The 14,549-nt window shown below is 37.2% G+C and overlaps 1 protein-coding gene across 1 annotated transcript in view; it reads left to right on the top strand.

Annotated features, from left to right (window-relative positions):
- Nucleotides 1-14,549, top strand: part of ABCA13 (ATP binding cassette subfamily A member 13) — a 199,001-nt gene that overhangs the window by 165,289 nt on the left and 19,163 nt on the right. Inside the window, 2 exon segments of the mRNA XM_075744780.1 lie at nt 4,124-4,274; nt 13,202-13,336. Coding sequence (XP_075600895.1) covers nt 4,124-4,274; nt 13,202-13,336 — 286 coding nt within the window.

Genomic DNA, 14,549 nt, shown 5'->3' with positions numbered 1-14,549 from the left:
TGCACAGCAGAGTCAATAGTGAAACATTTTTTCTAAAACCAGCCATAAGGCTGATATCAAGGGTACTGAGTTGTCTCTGGAACTTAAAACCGAGGTGTAGCCCACAGCTACTCATAAGCTATGTTGCTGGTAAGCACTGTAACAAATATGAACCAAATCTAGTCTCTGCAATAACCATCCTAGCCTTCTGGAAACTACAGGTCCAGTTCAGGCAGGAGAAGGCAATAGGTTTTTTTTCCAAGATCATTCTTTCTCGTTCCATTATTTTGGTTTCTTTTCAGTGCCAGAAAGGCTTTCTGACTGGAGTGGCCCATGCCACATCAATGTAGCCTTCAGGGCTGAAATCAGATTTCAGGGGTTTCTTTCAACACACAAAAGAAATGGATTGATGTAAAATGCCCCCTCCCTGGAGGTGTTGAAGACCGGTTTGGATGGGGCTTTGGGCAACCTGGTCTGGTGAAGGGTGTCACATGGCAGGGGGGTTGGAACTAGATGATCTTTTAGGTCCCTTCCAACCCAAACCACTCTATGATTCTATGAAAAGGCCTTAAAATGATCAGTGGAGGAACAACTTTGAATCAAAAATTTTATTCACTCAGAGTTTAGTTTATTATCCCCAGTATCTTGCAAGTCTGGCAAGTTTCTTTCATCGATAGAGTAAAAGTCTGTACGATGAGCACTCCAAACCTATGGAAGCCTCCTTGATTCCTGAATTTTGAAGGCTGATTTGCATGAAAGTATCATAATTAATTCTCACTGCATAAAAGGTGACCAGAGCACTTAGAAAGGGATGGAATATAGTAACTTCCATGCTTCCAGTGCTAGACTGTGCTATTTTTCTTAAGGATGCCATACATTCTGTTGACCTTTTCTGAAAGTGTACTAGAAATGTAATTTTGCAACTTAAAAAATTTGTTTAACATATAAAGTTTTCTGGGCATGGTTGGTTTCGTCTGTTGCAGCTGTTCCACTTTAACGGAAAAATTAAGTACTAAGTGGAAGTATTGACTGAACATAACAATATAGTCTAAAAATGAAGTCTTCACTAAGAAGGAGAAAATTCATGTTCCATGTTAGTTCTATGTCTTAATTTGATCAGGATATGTAACCAAAGTTACTAGCAGAATTGAAATATAACAATTACTCAGTGTTTTTATAATCATACAGAATGTCCTATATAAGTGTAAAAGTCTGGTTTCCTGCCTATAGTACTGTGGAAAAAAAGGCTGAGAAGGGTTGGAATCTGTACTTATATGTTCTTTCTCTCTTTGTTTATAAAACAGGCTGATTTTTTTTTCTTCCTATATGTCCTATTGTTTATATGAATGGCCTAATGAGAAATGCTAGCACATTGATAATAAAAGGGCAGAAAAAAAGGTCTGTTTTCTCTAGCTTGAGAAAAAAAAAGCAGCATTTTGCTGCATGCTAATCTATGTTTCCGAAAATGGTAAAAACCCCCTGTATTTCCAATTTGATTCTGATAACATCATATATGAAGACATTGGTTAAGGAAGAAGTTTAATGAATGGCATCAGAATTAAAAAAAAAAAAAAAAAAAAAAAAAAAAAACAAACCAACAAAAGCATTTACAGTATATCCTTCAGGGAAAATATTTTCTGGTATCATGCCATCACTACTTGAAACGTTCATTTCATTTAGACCCATGAAAATGAAATCTGAGAGATTAACTGAGTCCCAAGGAAAATCAATTTCCAGAGATGAGGGCAGTTTTCTGTTGTAAGATATGTACTATAATTAAAAATTATGCTGTATTTTTCTTTCATATATTTTTTCAGTATTCAGAAAAGCTTAGGACCTGGATAAACAAAATGGAAGGATGATCAGCTTTTTGATTTGGAAATCTACTTTGTGATATTGCTGAGGGAAGAATAAGCATTGTACTATACACACTAAAAAAGTCTCAATAAAAGACTAGAATTCTCATATACTTTTTTTTCCCCCCCCTTCTGATCAGATTGTTTTCTGCTTTGACAGAGATGGAAAAAAATTAGGTCCATGAGTTCTTTAGTGAATACATTAGAATCTATTTATTTATGGCAACTCTTTAAGTGTTCAAGGTCAGCACTAATGGATAAAGTTCCAAGATAAGGACCAAACTGAGTAAGAATATTAAATGATCTATTCTCACTGTACTCTTCCTTTATGAAAGCTAAAGGTCAGTGCGTGGGATATTGTTCATCTAAGGGTGTGTGCTTTACAGGAGGCACACCACTAAAATCGTATCTGTACAATTAGCACTGGGGACACTGATTTTTTCTTTTTTCTATTTCTATTTTTTCTATTTATTATTTCCTGATGCAAACTGAGTAACCTATTGTCTAATGCAGTTCTAGCTAAAGAACGTTAGATGTCCGTTATTTGTTTGCAGCCATGCATACTTATTTTTTGTTCTTCATGGTATGGATCCATTCCAGACTAGATGTATCTATCCAGCTACAGGGTTCATGCTGAGTAAATGTCCCTGAAATTACCCCTGAGTGTGATTTGTTCTCTCTTGTGACTGAACTTGGCATATTACCAAAAGCCCAGTCTCTTGTTTCTCCAAAGACAGCAGCTGCACTGAAAGGAAACCTTGTTAGTGTATCTGAATCTTCCTAGTAAAACAAACTTCAGATACATCTCTCTGCGTTCAGCAGCATCTAGATAGCATTTCACTGTGGATAGTGTTTCATTATGTTAGAGTCCATTAAATAAGGAATCCACTGCTTCTGGCAGGTTATGCAAAAAGATAACATTAATAAATCCATATCTTATGGTAAAGATGACCTTAACAAAATAATTTAATTTGTTTTAGGTATGGCTGGAAACTAGGCTGGTAAAAATTCTGTATATACGTCATTCAAAATAACCTGTAAGTGGATATAAACTAATGAGGAAATACATTTCTGGTATCCTCTTTCCCCTTTTCTTTTTTGCTAAGTCTTTGTCTAGAGAGATGTCTACAGGCAGTTAACTTCCTTGGCACCATCAAAACCTACAAAGATACTAAAATTTCGTATCTTTGCTGTTAAAAGCAAAGGACCATTCTAATTAGTCCCCAGCAAGGTTCAACTTAATCATGATAATTTATGTTTTGATAGCATTAAAATATAGTTTGATGATGTAGTTCAATGTATAAAATGCAGAATTTATGTTTTCTTTTTCTCCCCAGATTTCTGAATCTTAATAACAGGAGATACATATTTATATTTTCACTAGTGCTTATATTTGTAGATCCTGCATTTAATATATTTATTTTGTGTCTAAATGATTAATCATATATTTAATTCTCTTAACCAGAAGTGTAGAAAATCGCTAAGAGGAAAACCATTCTGTTACTCAGAACCTTTTAAAAACTTTTTTCTTTCAAAGCTCAGATTTTTTTATTATTAAGTATCTTAATTTTGACAGGTCTTTTCTGTACATGTAAATCAGCATCACTGAATGTTGAATTAGATGTTGGAATAAATAGGATAGATTTAGTGTCATTATGGGTAATGAGACACCCTTGCAATCAAGCTTGCTTCTTAGCAATGAATGTAATTTCAAGTAATGCTGTACAGCTACGAAGTGATGGCCAAAGTCTCTTATATCAGGATAATATTATTTTTTTCCTGTATTGCCTTTTAACCTACTTGGCTTTAATATTCTGTGGTTTGTTTTACTCTTGTTGTTCAGAGAATGCATACATGCATATGTGTGTGCACAGACACACAGAGAATACACAGCAACATTTCCCTCTCTCTCAGCTACTGCCCCTTTAATATTGAACGTGATGCATGCAGTATGCTTTTGAAATATGTCTCCTTAGAGCAGGGTCTACCAAAGAGGTAAGGGAGGTAAACATGGTAAGAATTAATTCTCATAGTTCTGTCCTCCTGTGTTGATCTGTTCATCTTGACACACACACTGTTAGAATAGTGATGGTGGCAGTGCTAAAATGAAGGGGACAAAAAGCATGCATTGCATGTGGGTGGTACTATGGCAAGTGATTGCAGCGAAGAAATTCACACTCATTTACCTATGGAGTTGAGAGTTAGTGTCTTTGTCTTGAAGACTCTGTATCCCAAGGAGGAAATCCAAGGCTGTTTTTTCAAACATTCAAGTCTTTTTCTTTAAACAGGTCTGAAATGGATATACTTTCTGCCAGCTCTGAAGGCATTCTCATTGGCTATTGTCCACAGCAAGATGCCCTGGATGAACTTTTAACCGGCTGGGAACATCTTTATTATTACTGCACACTTCGTGGAATTCCAAAACAGGATACCCATAAGGTAACTATCCAGAACAGATTTGGAGGAGGAGCTGAAGCCAGGTTGGTCTGTAGAGTTTATAAAACAATTGTACTTTTTTTACATGAGAGAATATCTAATATTTCATCTTAACAACTTTAGTAAAAAGATTTTTCATTGCTATTACTTTATTTAAACAATATGGATTTTTTTCTGTCTGCTATGCCAGTTCAAAACACAATAACGTTACTGAAGACAGTAAAATAATGCACAAATGAAATCTCAGGCACAAAAACTCTAAAGCAAATGAAATTTATGAATGGTTCAACACCTTCATTATCACACTTAGAGAACTGGGACGGAAAACCACATGTTCTGAGTCATGCACCTCTGAAAAACTCTTTTCTTCAGAGATGGGTTTAAACTCTGAAGGAATTAAAATTTGTTGAATGATTATATAAATAAACCAAACATCTGGGTGCTGAGATGGCAGCTGTCAGCACTCTGCTAGTAAATGTCTGAAACTTCACAAGGTGGTGGCTGCATTCAAACGGCTTTGGGAGCAGTCCCTAAAATACTCCAGCTGCCATACCAGGCCTGGGGTTGCTCAAGGAGAAGAGGCCAAAACAGTGTCAGAAAATGCTTTCAGAGCTTACTAGCATAGATGGTGACAATATCTGGGAATGTCACTGAGAGGTTTTGAATTTACGGATACAGATGTAGCTGTGCTGACCAGCAAGAAGTGCTCTTTTTCTGTAATGAGGCAATCAGTCAGCCAATATCAGAAATTAAGTACCAAACGGATATAGTGTAAAATGTGGTGGGGGGTTCTGTCTCTGCAGATAGAAGTTTCTGATCTGACCTGGACTCAAGCAGCTCAGTCTCTTGTGCTTAATTGCATCTCTAGTGACGTGAGAAAACTGGAGTGTGATATGAAATTGGTGTCTGTCATTCCTGCTGTATAGATTGATCCCATGTCATTGCTATGGCTGTAGGGTTGTCCTCATAACCTCCAGAATGCTGCCTGTTGTAGTCCTTTTCCTTTTTTCCAGAAGCAAAACTGCATGTAACTGAAATATCTTTTCTTTCTACCCACCCAGCATTTTCCTGGCTATTGCCTCAGGGTCCACCAAGTGGTTTACAATCAGTTCCTTGACTGTATGTGAGAGGGCCGCCTTCTGGTTCTCTGCAGCTTTTTTCCCCCCGGCAGCTAGGTACTATTCCAGAAAAAGGTATGATTCCTGCAATAGGACATTCAGTATTCAGAAATAAATGCCATCATGCCCCAATAATAGCATGAGGACAGGCAATATTTTGAATTTTTCCTGTCTTAAGCTAATCATTTGTGTGTTTCTAGATAAGAGACTGGGGGAAATGAAAGATTCTTAGAAGTCTTTGCTGCTTCTCTTGGGCAGTATCCTGCCTGGCTGGACTTTTAACTCACTGTTTTAACAGTATATTTCTTGCAGGCTGCTTAGAAATCATCATACAGTCTTTTATTTAGTTGTTTGCTCTTCATAACTCATTGGTAGTAGGTTTTGCTTCTGAGTACTAGCAGAGTACTGAAAACTTGAATGTGTTTCCCTTGATCTAAAGGAAATATATTAAGAGATAATTGTTGTTGCACTAAATCCCTCAACTATAATTACCTGTTTTCTCAATGAACTGACAGCTCCTCTCTAACAGTTGGGCTAAAAGCCTATCATAACTAACATCTATTATCATGGCACTTTAACAGACACAAAGGTGGCAACAAATTCTGGCATCTCCTCTAGAGCTTTGTAGTCATTCAAAAGGATGATGTTAAATATCCATACATCTTACATGTTATTGAATGCTTTTGGTCTTAAGTGTAATTTAAAACAGGAATCAAAGTTTGATTGTTTAATTATTCAGCAGTGCTCTTAAAATGCTCTAAACATGGCTTTTAAGTTTTTCTGTGTTGTATTTTTCATAACAGGCAATACATTCATGTAATGGATGTCCAAATGGTACACCATGTACTATAAATGAAGCAGGTTTTAAAACACCCGAAGAAGAATGGAAATTTCAGAAGCACCTGACTGGTAGAAGTACATAGTTTTAATTAAATTTTGTGGAACTCACTTAAGTCACATACTTTGGGTCATACACACACAGTGTTACTCTCAGCAAGCTCACTCCAGAGCATAGAGTAAGCATACTCCCCATCTGCGATGAGGCCGAAGCGCTTAAACCCAGGCAGATGGTCATCCTCTGAGAGAGAAATGGAGTCGGAATGAGCCTATGATGTAGGCTAAGAAGGAATTCCCCACAGTTAAAATACTTGCCTCAGCCTTATTGGAAGAGTTACTTTTATAACCAATGTGAATTTGCCGAAAGAGGAGTGTCTTTGAGTGGGAGCTGAATAAGGCTTTTAGTGCTGTGCTACCTTTCTCACTCCTGGAGTCGTAGACTTTTACCTACTGTTTTATTTTAGTGCTCACAGGTGTGAGGAAAAGCTGTTCAGGTGGCACTGGCAGACACCTTCTTATTGGTAATACCTCATCTGCAGACAACTGGAGAAAGTAGCTTTGGGAAGCGTGAACCGATTCGTGCATTACAGTCGGCTGTTAATGCTTTAATTTTACACTCTGCGCAAGCCCTGTCAACACCAGGTAGCAGAGAGTGTGCCTCTGTGTGTGTGCGCACGTGAATCCTGCTGTCGCTGCTGGATTTGTGACTCCTCCAGGTCATTTGGCCTCCCAGCAGCAACTGTTCTGGAGGATGAGGAGCAGGATCAGGAGCTATGTGGAAGCTTGAGAGTGGAGAGGGATCTGTGGTGTGCTTAATGACCTGGATTTCATAAGTAAACTATCCTGTGCAGCACTGAGCTTTTCTCAGGTGCCTGGGAAGTTTTCCAGATTGCGAGGAGCAGGAGGAGAACAACAGGTTTCTAGGCCGTGCCTGCAGGGTGTCTATCTGCATGTGCATGTGTAAATGAACACCACTGCGAATGTGGTCTCCTGTCTGTGCCTGGTGAGGAGCCACAAGGGTAACCTGGCTTCATACACTGTCTCTGTAGATAATGCGAGTATAGTCCTCTCTCTGAAATATCTGGCATTCATAAATCCCATTTCGAATGCAGATGTATTTATGAGAAATTGGTGTACCTCAGAGCTTCCACTTTGTGTTCAGATCAAGCTATTCTCTGGGCAGTTACTACACAGCTACTCCGATGGCAGTTCTCAAAACCATTTGGGGAACGGTTCCTCAAATGGTGTGGTAATTTACGTACAGGTCCCGCTTCAAGGGAGCAAAATAAATTCTGCTTTTAGAGATGAGTTACGTTACTGTGGTGCACTTTGAGGAGATAAATGTTAATCTTCTGATTATCCTGGACCTTAGATGATCTAGGCGTAGGCTTAGCCTATTCTTTATAGGCAGCCTTCTGTGCCTTAGTTTCACATTTGTGATATAGGGACCGTTCTTCCTTTCAGTCGTCCTAATTTTTTGTCCATAGATTGCAGAGCAGACTTCGTTGCCATATGCTTGCAATCAAGGCATCAAAGGGCTCCTGCAAATAATATTTAGCTACTCTGGTTTACCTTCATCAAAAAGTGAAATGCAGCTATCTCAGAGGAAAACAAATGTTTTTGTCAGCGGGCCCTTCCGACTGTGTGGCATTGCTGTCAAGTGTTGCACAGCTGCTGTGTTTCAACTCAGAAATGGCTGGTGCCTGGAGAAAGTGTGCATTTTAGTTGCCCATAAAGAAAATAAGGCCTGGGAATGCTTTGTAATAGCAGCTGTATGGAAATGTAAGCTGTTATTTTCTCATTCCCTCCTGCCTATGATACAGCTCTCCAAGCCTGCCTCCGAATATTTACCAGTGACTGTTTATGCTAAAGTGCACACGCCCATATATTCTAGAGAGTACATGGTTTAGATGTGGAAAGCAACATACATTCACTTTGTTTTTTAATAAATTGGCAAGCGGGCAGGTGACTTACAGGATGTGTTGCTGCTAAAGTAATCTATTGAAGCACTAACTTCAAGGATCAAATCCTTTGCTAGACAGATTTATCAGCAGCAGGAGTTAAGTGCCTGACATAAAGTTGAGTGCACTTAATGTTCCAAAACAGTAATTAACTGAATGGGAAAGGAGGAGAAAAACGGGTCATTTGCTATCAATGTTAAGCTTCATGTAATGTGAAGTTTTACTTTACTTCCCAAATCTGGTCTGAAAGTTTCTTTTTGCTGTAAAACTGGAAAAGTTAGAGTAGAGCTTTTGGGCCATTTAGACAGATAGTAATTTAACATAGTATTTTTAACTCTTATTTTTATTTCTTTAATATATCAAGTTTCCATATCTCAATTTGTTCCAAAAGACAGCATACAGCTTGTTAAAAAATATAAAATATTAATAAAATGTTAAATGACATCTCTCATTTGCATTAAAACTTGTGTTGCAAATCTCAAAACAAGCTTCATCAGGCCTTCGGAGGCAACTTCTCAGAATGTCAGTATGATTTCTCTTTACGTTAACTCTCCAGGAAGATTTTTGCACTGACTATGGAATCTCATTGACTTCCTTACATATTATATTCTATAGCTGATGGAAACAGGAATTTGTAAATTCATTTATTCTTTGCATGCTTGCTTTTATTGGATCCCAAGCAAAATCAGTGTGTACAGTTTTATAAGATTCTGGGATAAAGAACTATTTTCCCCTAAAAGTTTGACCATAAGTATGCCCTTTCCTAACATAAGAAATCTAACACATCTGAGCTTGCTCTGAAGCAGAATGAATACTGTTTGGTGTGGAATTGATGAATGATTGTTATTTAGGATGTTCAAACAACACTGCATTCAGATACTCAGAACCTGACACTTTGAACGACTATTTTGGAAGTTTATAATTATTTTCCAGATTACTCTAGAATTCATCCCATGCTTATTATTATTTGTACTAGGTATGATACACATTTTCAGTATTAGGTCAGGTTTGCTTTATGAGGGTTTGTTCAAAATAAGATAGCAAGAATTTATATATCATATTTTATTTTGTCAGAAATTATGCAAAATTAACACACTGATGCATACAGACTTTCAAATCAGGATAGATGTGCTATCACGTTTCTTATCTTCAAATAGATTGAGTTTTTCTAACTCCAAGTTGTTCTGGAAGACATACTAACTGAAAACTCTCAATACCACCTAATTTTTTACTTGAATATTAATAGTAATTTCCAAAGAGAGTGGATAATCATTAGAATTAGTGGCTACATAATTAGCATCACTTACAGCTTTTCAGTGAGGTAGATGTGCCTCTTCGTTCCCCGGTGGATAGAGCACATCATGCCTACTTTACCCTTTACTCCCACAAATATTAACGTGTGTGCAAAAACTCAAGTTACCTTACTGCCTCTTCTGGAATGAATATAGTCTTTAGAAATGCAAAAAATATTTGAGGGTTTGGTTTAAATTTTGTCTGTTATAATCTGGATATGGTGGGGAGAAAGAAGGAAAGAATTTAAATACATTACTACAGCCATGACTAGATGTAAAACATCTTTATGGTTCAAGTGCACTCACAGTGTATATATTTCAATATAACACTATGTCTTTTAATTTGGCCTCAATGTTACCAACTTGCTAAATAAATTGATGTATCTCCTCATTCTTCACTTCTGAAAGTAATTGAAACCAGAAATAGAACATCGTGATGAATATGACAAGGAGGGAGGGAAGGTGCTTGTGTATATATCTCACATTCACTAAAGGAAGGAAACCATTAGAATTGTAAATCTCTTGCATAATTTTGTGTATCTGTTTGAAGATTTGTCACATGTTCAGTTCTGAATTTCATTTAAAGTAGTTTAAGAGGGATTTTCGTTTTTCACTTTATAATATATAATGATACAAACCACAAGATACCACTGGTTATACAGATAAATGAAGTTATAATGGAGATGTGCAGGCTCCTGTACAAGATACATAATACATAATATTTCTAATTTCATTCCATTGACATTTTTGTTGTTGTTTAGGTCATATTGATGAAGCTAAGACTGTTATTACTGGAAATCTTATATATACATTAAAGAAAACAGAAACAGGTTTGGGTTCATCTCTTGTAAGAATAATAAGCTCTATATTCTTATATTTGCTGAAGCATGCTCTGCAGTGCTCCTTTGAAATATAAAGGGCTGAGGAGGATAGCAGGAATATGAGATTTTTTTTTAGGTGTAGCTGGGAAATGATTAGGAATAAGAAAGCTGGCTAATCCTTCTGCCTTTATGTTGCTGATGTGATTCAGCTCCAAATCTGTTTTAATTTGATACGTTTTGCACCAAAGAAGCATATCTAGATATCAAGCCAGATTGTGGTGTGCACTGGAATGATCTGCAAGGTTTACCTTGCAAGCCCTACACATTCAAAGCAGCAGCAAAGTGCATACTATGAAATGATTCCCACCCCTCTCTTTGTACCTTAAGTAAATCTTGTCTTGCAAAATTCCCATAGGCTTTCCCAGGCTTTTCCCAAGCTTTCTCTCCTCGTACAAAACAGGAGATGGCGTAGTCATGAGTATCTGTGCACCGAATGCTTGAGTACGTACCAGATAGTTGGGAGGATTCAATTGTAAATCTTGCAAAGTCGATTCTTTTTAATGTTGCTCCCTACAAAGAGTATTATGCTAATACCTGATGCATGATTCAGTCTCCTGGGGGGGCTACAGAGTACAATAAAACTTAGCTTACTTCAGTGTTTTGTTTTGTTTTTTTTTTTTCTTCTCTATCTGGCACTGTTCCTTGGCTTTCTAAATTCTTCCCTGTGCAGGATTCATTGTCTTTTTCAAAGAATGGCATTCTGCTGACTTAGACTAAGAGTTTTGGTAACACTTCAAAGCAGTCTTAGAAATAGCAGTTCTGGTCATAGCTAAAGGATATTTTTTACTACATTTCAGCTGTGATACATAGTCCTCTTTTCCTTATTGTTTAAAAACTCTTGAAGCCTGTTGTAGTTTGCAATATATGTTAATTTTTGTCTAAACAAGAGATCACACATTTTTTCACTTTCTGATCTTATTTTTTATGAGCTTTTCTGTGCAATTCTCTGTATATTGTTGGTGGATTTGTGGGAGGATAATCCTGTTGTTACTAATATGTATGCATTCACAGTGGTATTAAATCCAAGTCAGGTTAGTACAGTGGATAGGCTGTCTACCATATGCTTTAGAGATGTTCACTTTACAGGCTGGTTTGGTGTATGAGACCTATGCTTGGAAGTAAAAACCCCCACAAAACAGAGCCCCCCAAAACCAGCAAAAAAGCTCAGCCATTATGTCTTAGAATACAGATTAGATGTTTGATCATTTCTAAAGCCACAGAATGTTTGGATTTGCAGCGCTTCTACTGATATCCAACAACAGTGTCTAAACAAAAATAAACTACTGTGAATTAACTTTGAAATAGTAGAAAACTTGAACTTTTCAGTATAAAATTACCTGTGGGTGGTTTAATGGTTGTTGATTAAGGATTTTTTTTAAAACCGCTTTGCATTTAATGTAGCTGGAGCAATATTTATGAAATGTAGCTTTTGTCTGAGAACATGCATTGCTGTTAGGTTATGCATTAAGGCACACAGAACACAAGTGACTGTCAATACCAGCGCCAGGATCCACGCTACAACACTGTAGATTCTCACCATTGCAGCATTGTTCCTGCTTATGGAGAACTTGCTCTTGGAAGTGTCTCTTATTTTCATACGTAGCACTGAAAAATGTTGCTAAAAGGGTTTATAAATATCTTGATCATTTCCTAAGGAGTTTTTATAAAACTGTCTCATAAAAAAAAAAATGATGCTTATAGCAGTTTATTTGAAATGGATAGTGAATATTAATTCACAATGTTGTGTACTGATATATTTTTTTTGCTGTTGGATTTTCTGAATTAATTGGAGACTGCCCATCTGATCTGATTAATCCTTCCAGTCCAGCAAAAAGAATGCACCATACTGCTGGGGATGCCGGGGCAATTGATCTCAGGCAATAGAGCACCATGCAACTATTTGTTTTTCAAGAATCTCCCAGCTGTGGTATATCCAGGTTGAAGACATACTGGCTCTGTTACAAATTTGATCACCCCTTGATGATACAGCCACCCAGCAGCGTGCCACTAAACATCTGCTGCTTTGCAGGGTGCATCTGGCAGCAGTGAGTAGAAAAGTTGCTGCTGTCCCCCTCATGTTTTTGCATGAGGTCTCCCTGGATGGTCCAGCAGTGATAGTTGACACAGGTGGAGCAAGGCTCTTGCTACATTTAAAATTCTCTAGCACCAGTATTTGAGGGAGCCTTGTACATTAGGGGTGTCTCTGACAGGCAAAGAAGAAAGGCCATAGAGGACATGAACATTGTCTCATTGTCTCCAGCTGTGCTCACGTGCCTGCCCAGCTTACTGAGATCACACATACTTCTTTAAGCAATTACAACCAAATCAACTAGGGTCAACTTACCCCTCTCAGTTATTAGAAAGGTTTATTAATTTAACCCTAAATTACCTTTTTTCTTTGAGAAACTCTAAATCCTCAACCTCTGACATGCTTTTCTGCCATTTCCGTCTTTTTGTGGCTGATGTAGAGTTTTATCTCCTGAATTTTCAGTCACTAAGATGTTCGATCAAAAAAATACATGACATTGAGGTGAAATGAGGAACATTTTAGATCATTGACCCATCAACACAAAATGAATGCAAATGACTGTTACAAGCAATGACAAAGCCAAATTTTCTATATAAGAAAATTCTTATCCTGCATGGAGAACTAAGGGGTCACAGTGCAGCTTTTTTTTAATATGTCTGGGATTCAAAAGTAATAATATACAGCAAATGGGGGAAAATAAGGAAACAACATGTACATTTGCTTAATATGCATGAACAGTGTTCTTTCCATCTAAGCACAAACACTACCTAATTTGGCTCACCTTTGATGGCCTTCAAATCTCTAACCCACAGGTTGCAGAGGATCTTGTTAACCGGTTACACCTCAATGCCCATGCTGACAAACTGGTGAGAACATACAGTGCTGGCACAAAGAGGAAGCTCTCTACTGCTCTGGCTTTAGTTGGTAAACCCCAAATACTTTTACTGGTGAGTAAAGGTAATACTGTGCCTATGATAAATGGGTTACATTGCTCTAAAGAAAATCAGGCAGTTTCCTAGTCAGGGAGTAATTGATACACAGATGTACAACTGTCCTCTTTGTTCTGCTGTATGTACGCTTATTTTCTTCTGCAGTGCTCACAGAAATAAAAAGTGAAGTTTTTTCTTTCTTGTTTTTTTCTTTCTTGTTTTTTCTTTCTTCTTTTTTTCCTTGGGGTAGTTGGGTGAGCAGGGAAAAAAAAAAGGGCCCTAAACACACACAAAGGCAATTGTAGCATCCCATGGCCCAGATGGGTATGAATTTTTTTTTTAATTATTTCCTTACGTAGAAGAAGAAAAAAATAATATAAAATATATTAATGCATTATGTATTCTCTACTTTGTATATAACATGAGAAAAATATATATGAACAATTCTACTGGCTTCCTTAAAAGGAAGATTTTTTTTAAAATTAGTAATTTAGAGCTGATGTTATTAATTATTGACCCATCTTTTTCAGGATATTCATATTCCTTGCTACATCAAGTTTCATAAATTGGGCTAGTTCTTATATTTTTGTTGGATTCACAAATCACACAATCAAACTAATACTCCTCAATGATATTAATATTAATTATTTATAACATGTTGTTTTGGTGTTTGCATCCTACTTCTCATTTAGGCCTGAAACTGGCCTTTCCAGTTTAAACAATGCCATTTGTATTGAAGATCAGGGATTTACAAAGCTTTGGGAACAGCATCATTATGACACCGTATTCTCCTTGTTATCATTGCCTATTGTTTCACTAGAGAAGATTGAACATCCCCTTCTGAAGCCTTGGCTGGGAAGAGCTAAACCAGTTTAAGAGTGGATTAAACCTTTCAGAACTGTTAGAGGGAGGGAATCTGCTTCCCGGGGTTGGGAGGGAAACCAATGCTTCCAGTAGTAGATCACAGGCTAAGTAGAACCAGAAAAAACTGGTGTTCTCAAGGGGTTCACGTTTCAAATCAGACACATTTTGATGCTTCTATCATTGCCTCACTTCTCAGCTGAATTATCTTATTTACATTTTATGCTTAAACTGACCTTGATTCAGTTAGTAAAAGGAGGAGATAATCTTAAATCAGTGCTTTTTCCTGATCTTAGAAAATGCTCCAACTGTTTTTTAATGTCTTTATGACAGCATGCTACTGCAAGTATCCATTTCAACCTACTTCTTG

This window comes from Balearica regulorum, chromosome 2, assembly GCF_011004875.1.
Source record: "Balearica regulorum gibbericeps isolate bBalReg1 chromosome 2, bBalReg1.pri, whole genome shotgun sequence".
In the NCBI taxonomy this organism is placed as follows: Eukaryota; Metazoa; Chordata; class Aves; order Gruiformes; family Gruidae; genus Balearica; species Balearica regulorum.
The sequence above is the reverse complement of the archived record's forward strand: the minus strand, read 5'-3'. Positions and strand labels throughout refer to the sequence as shown.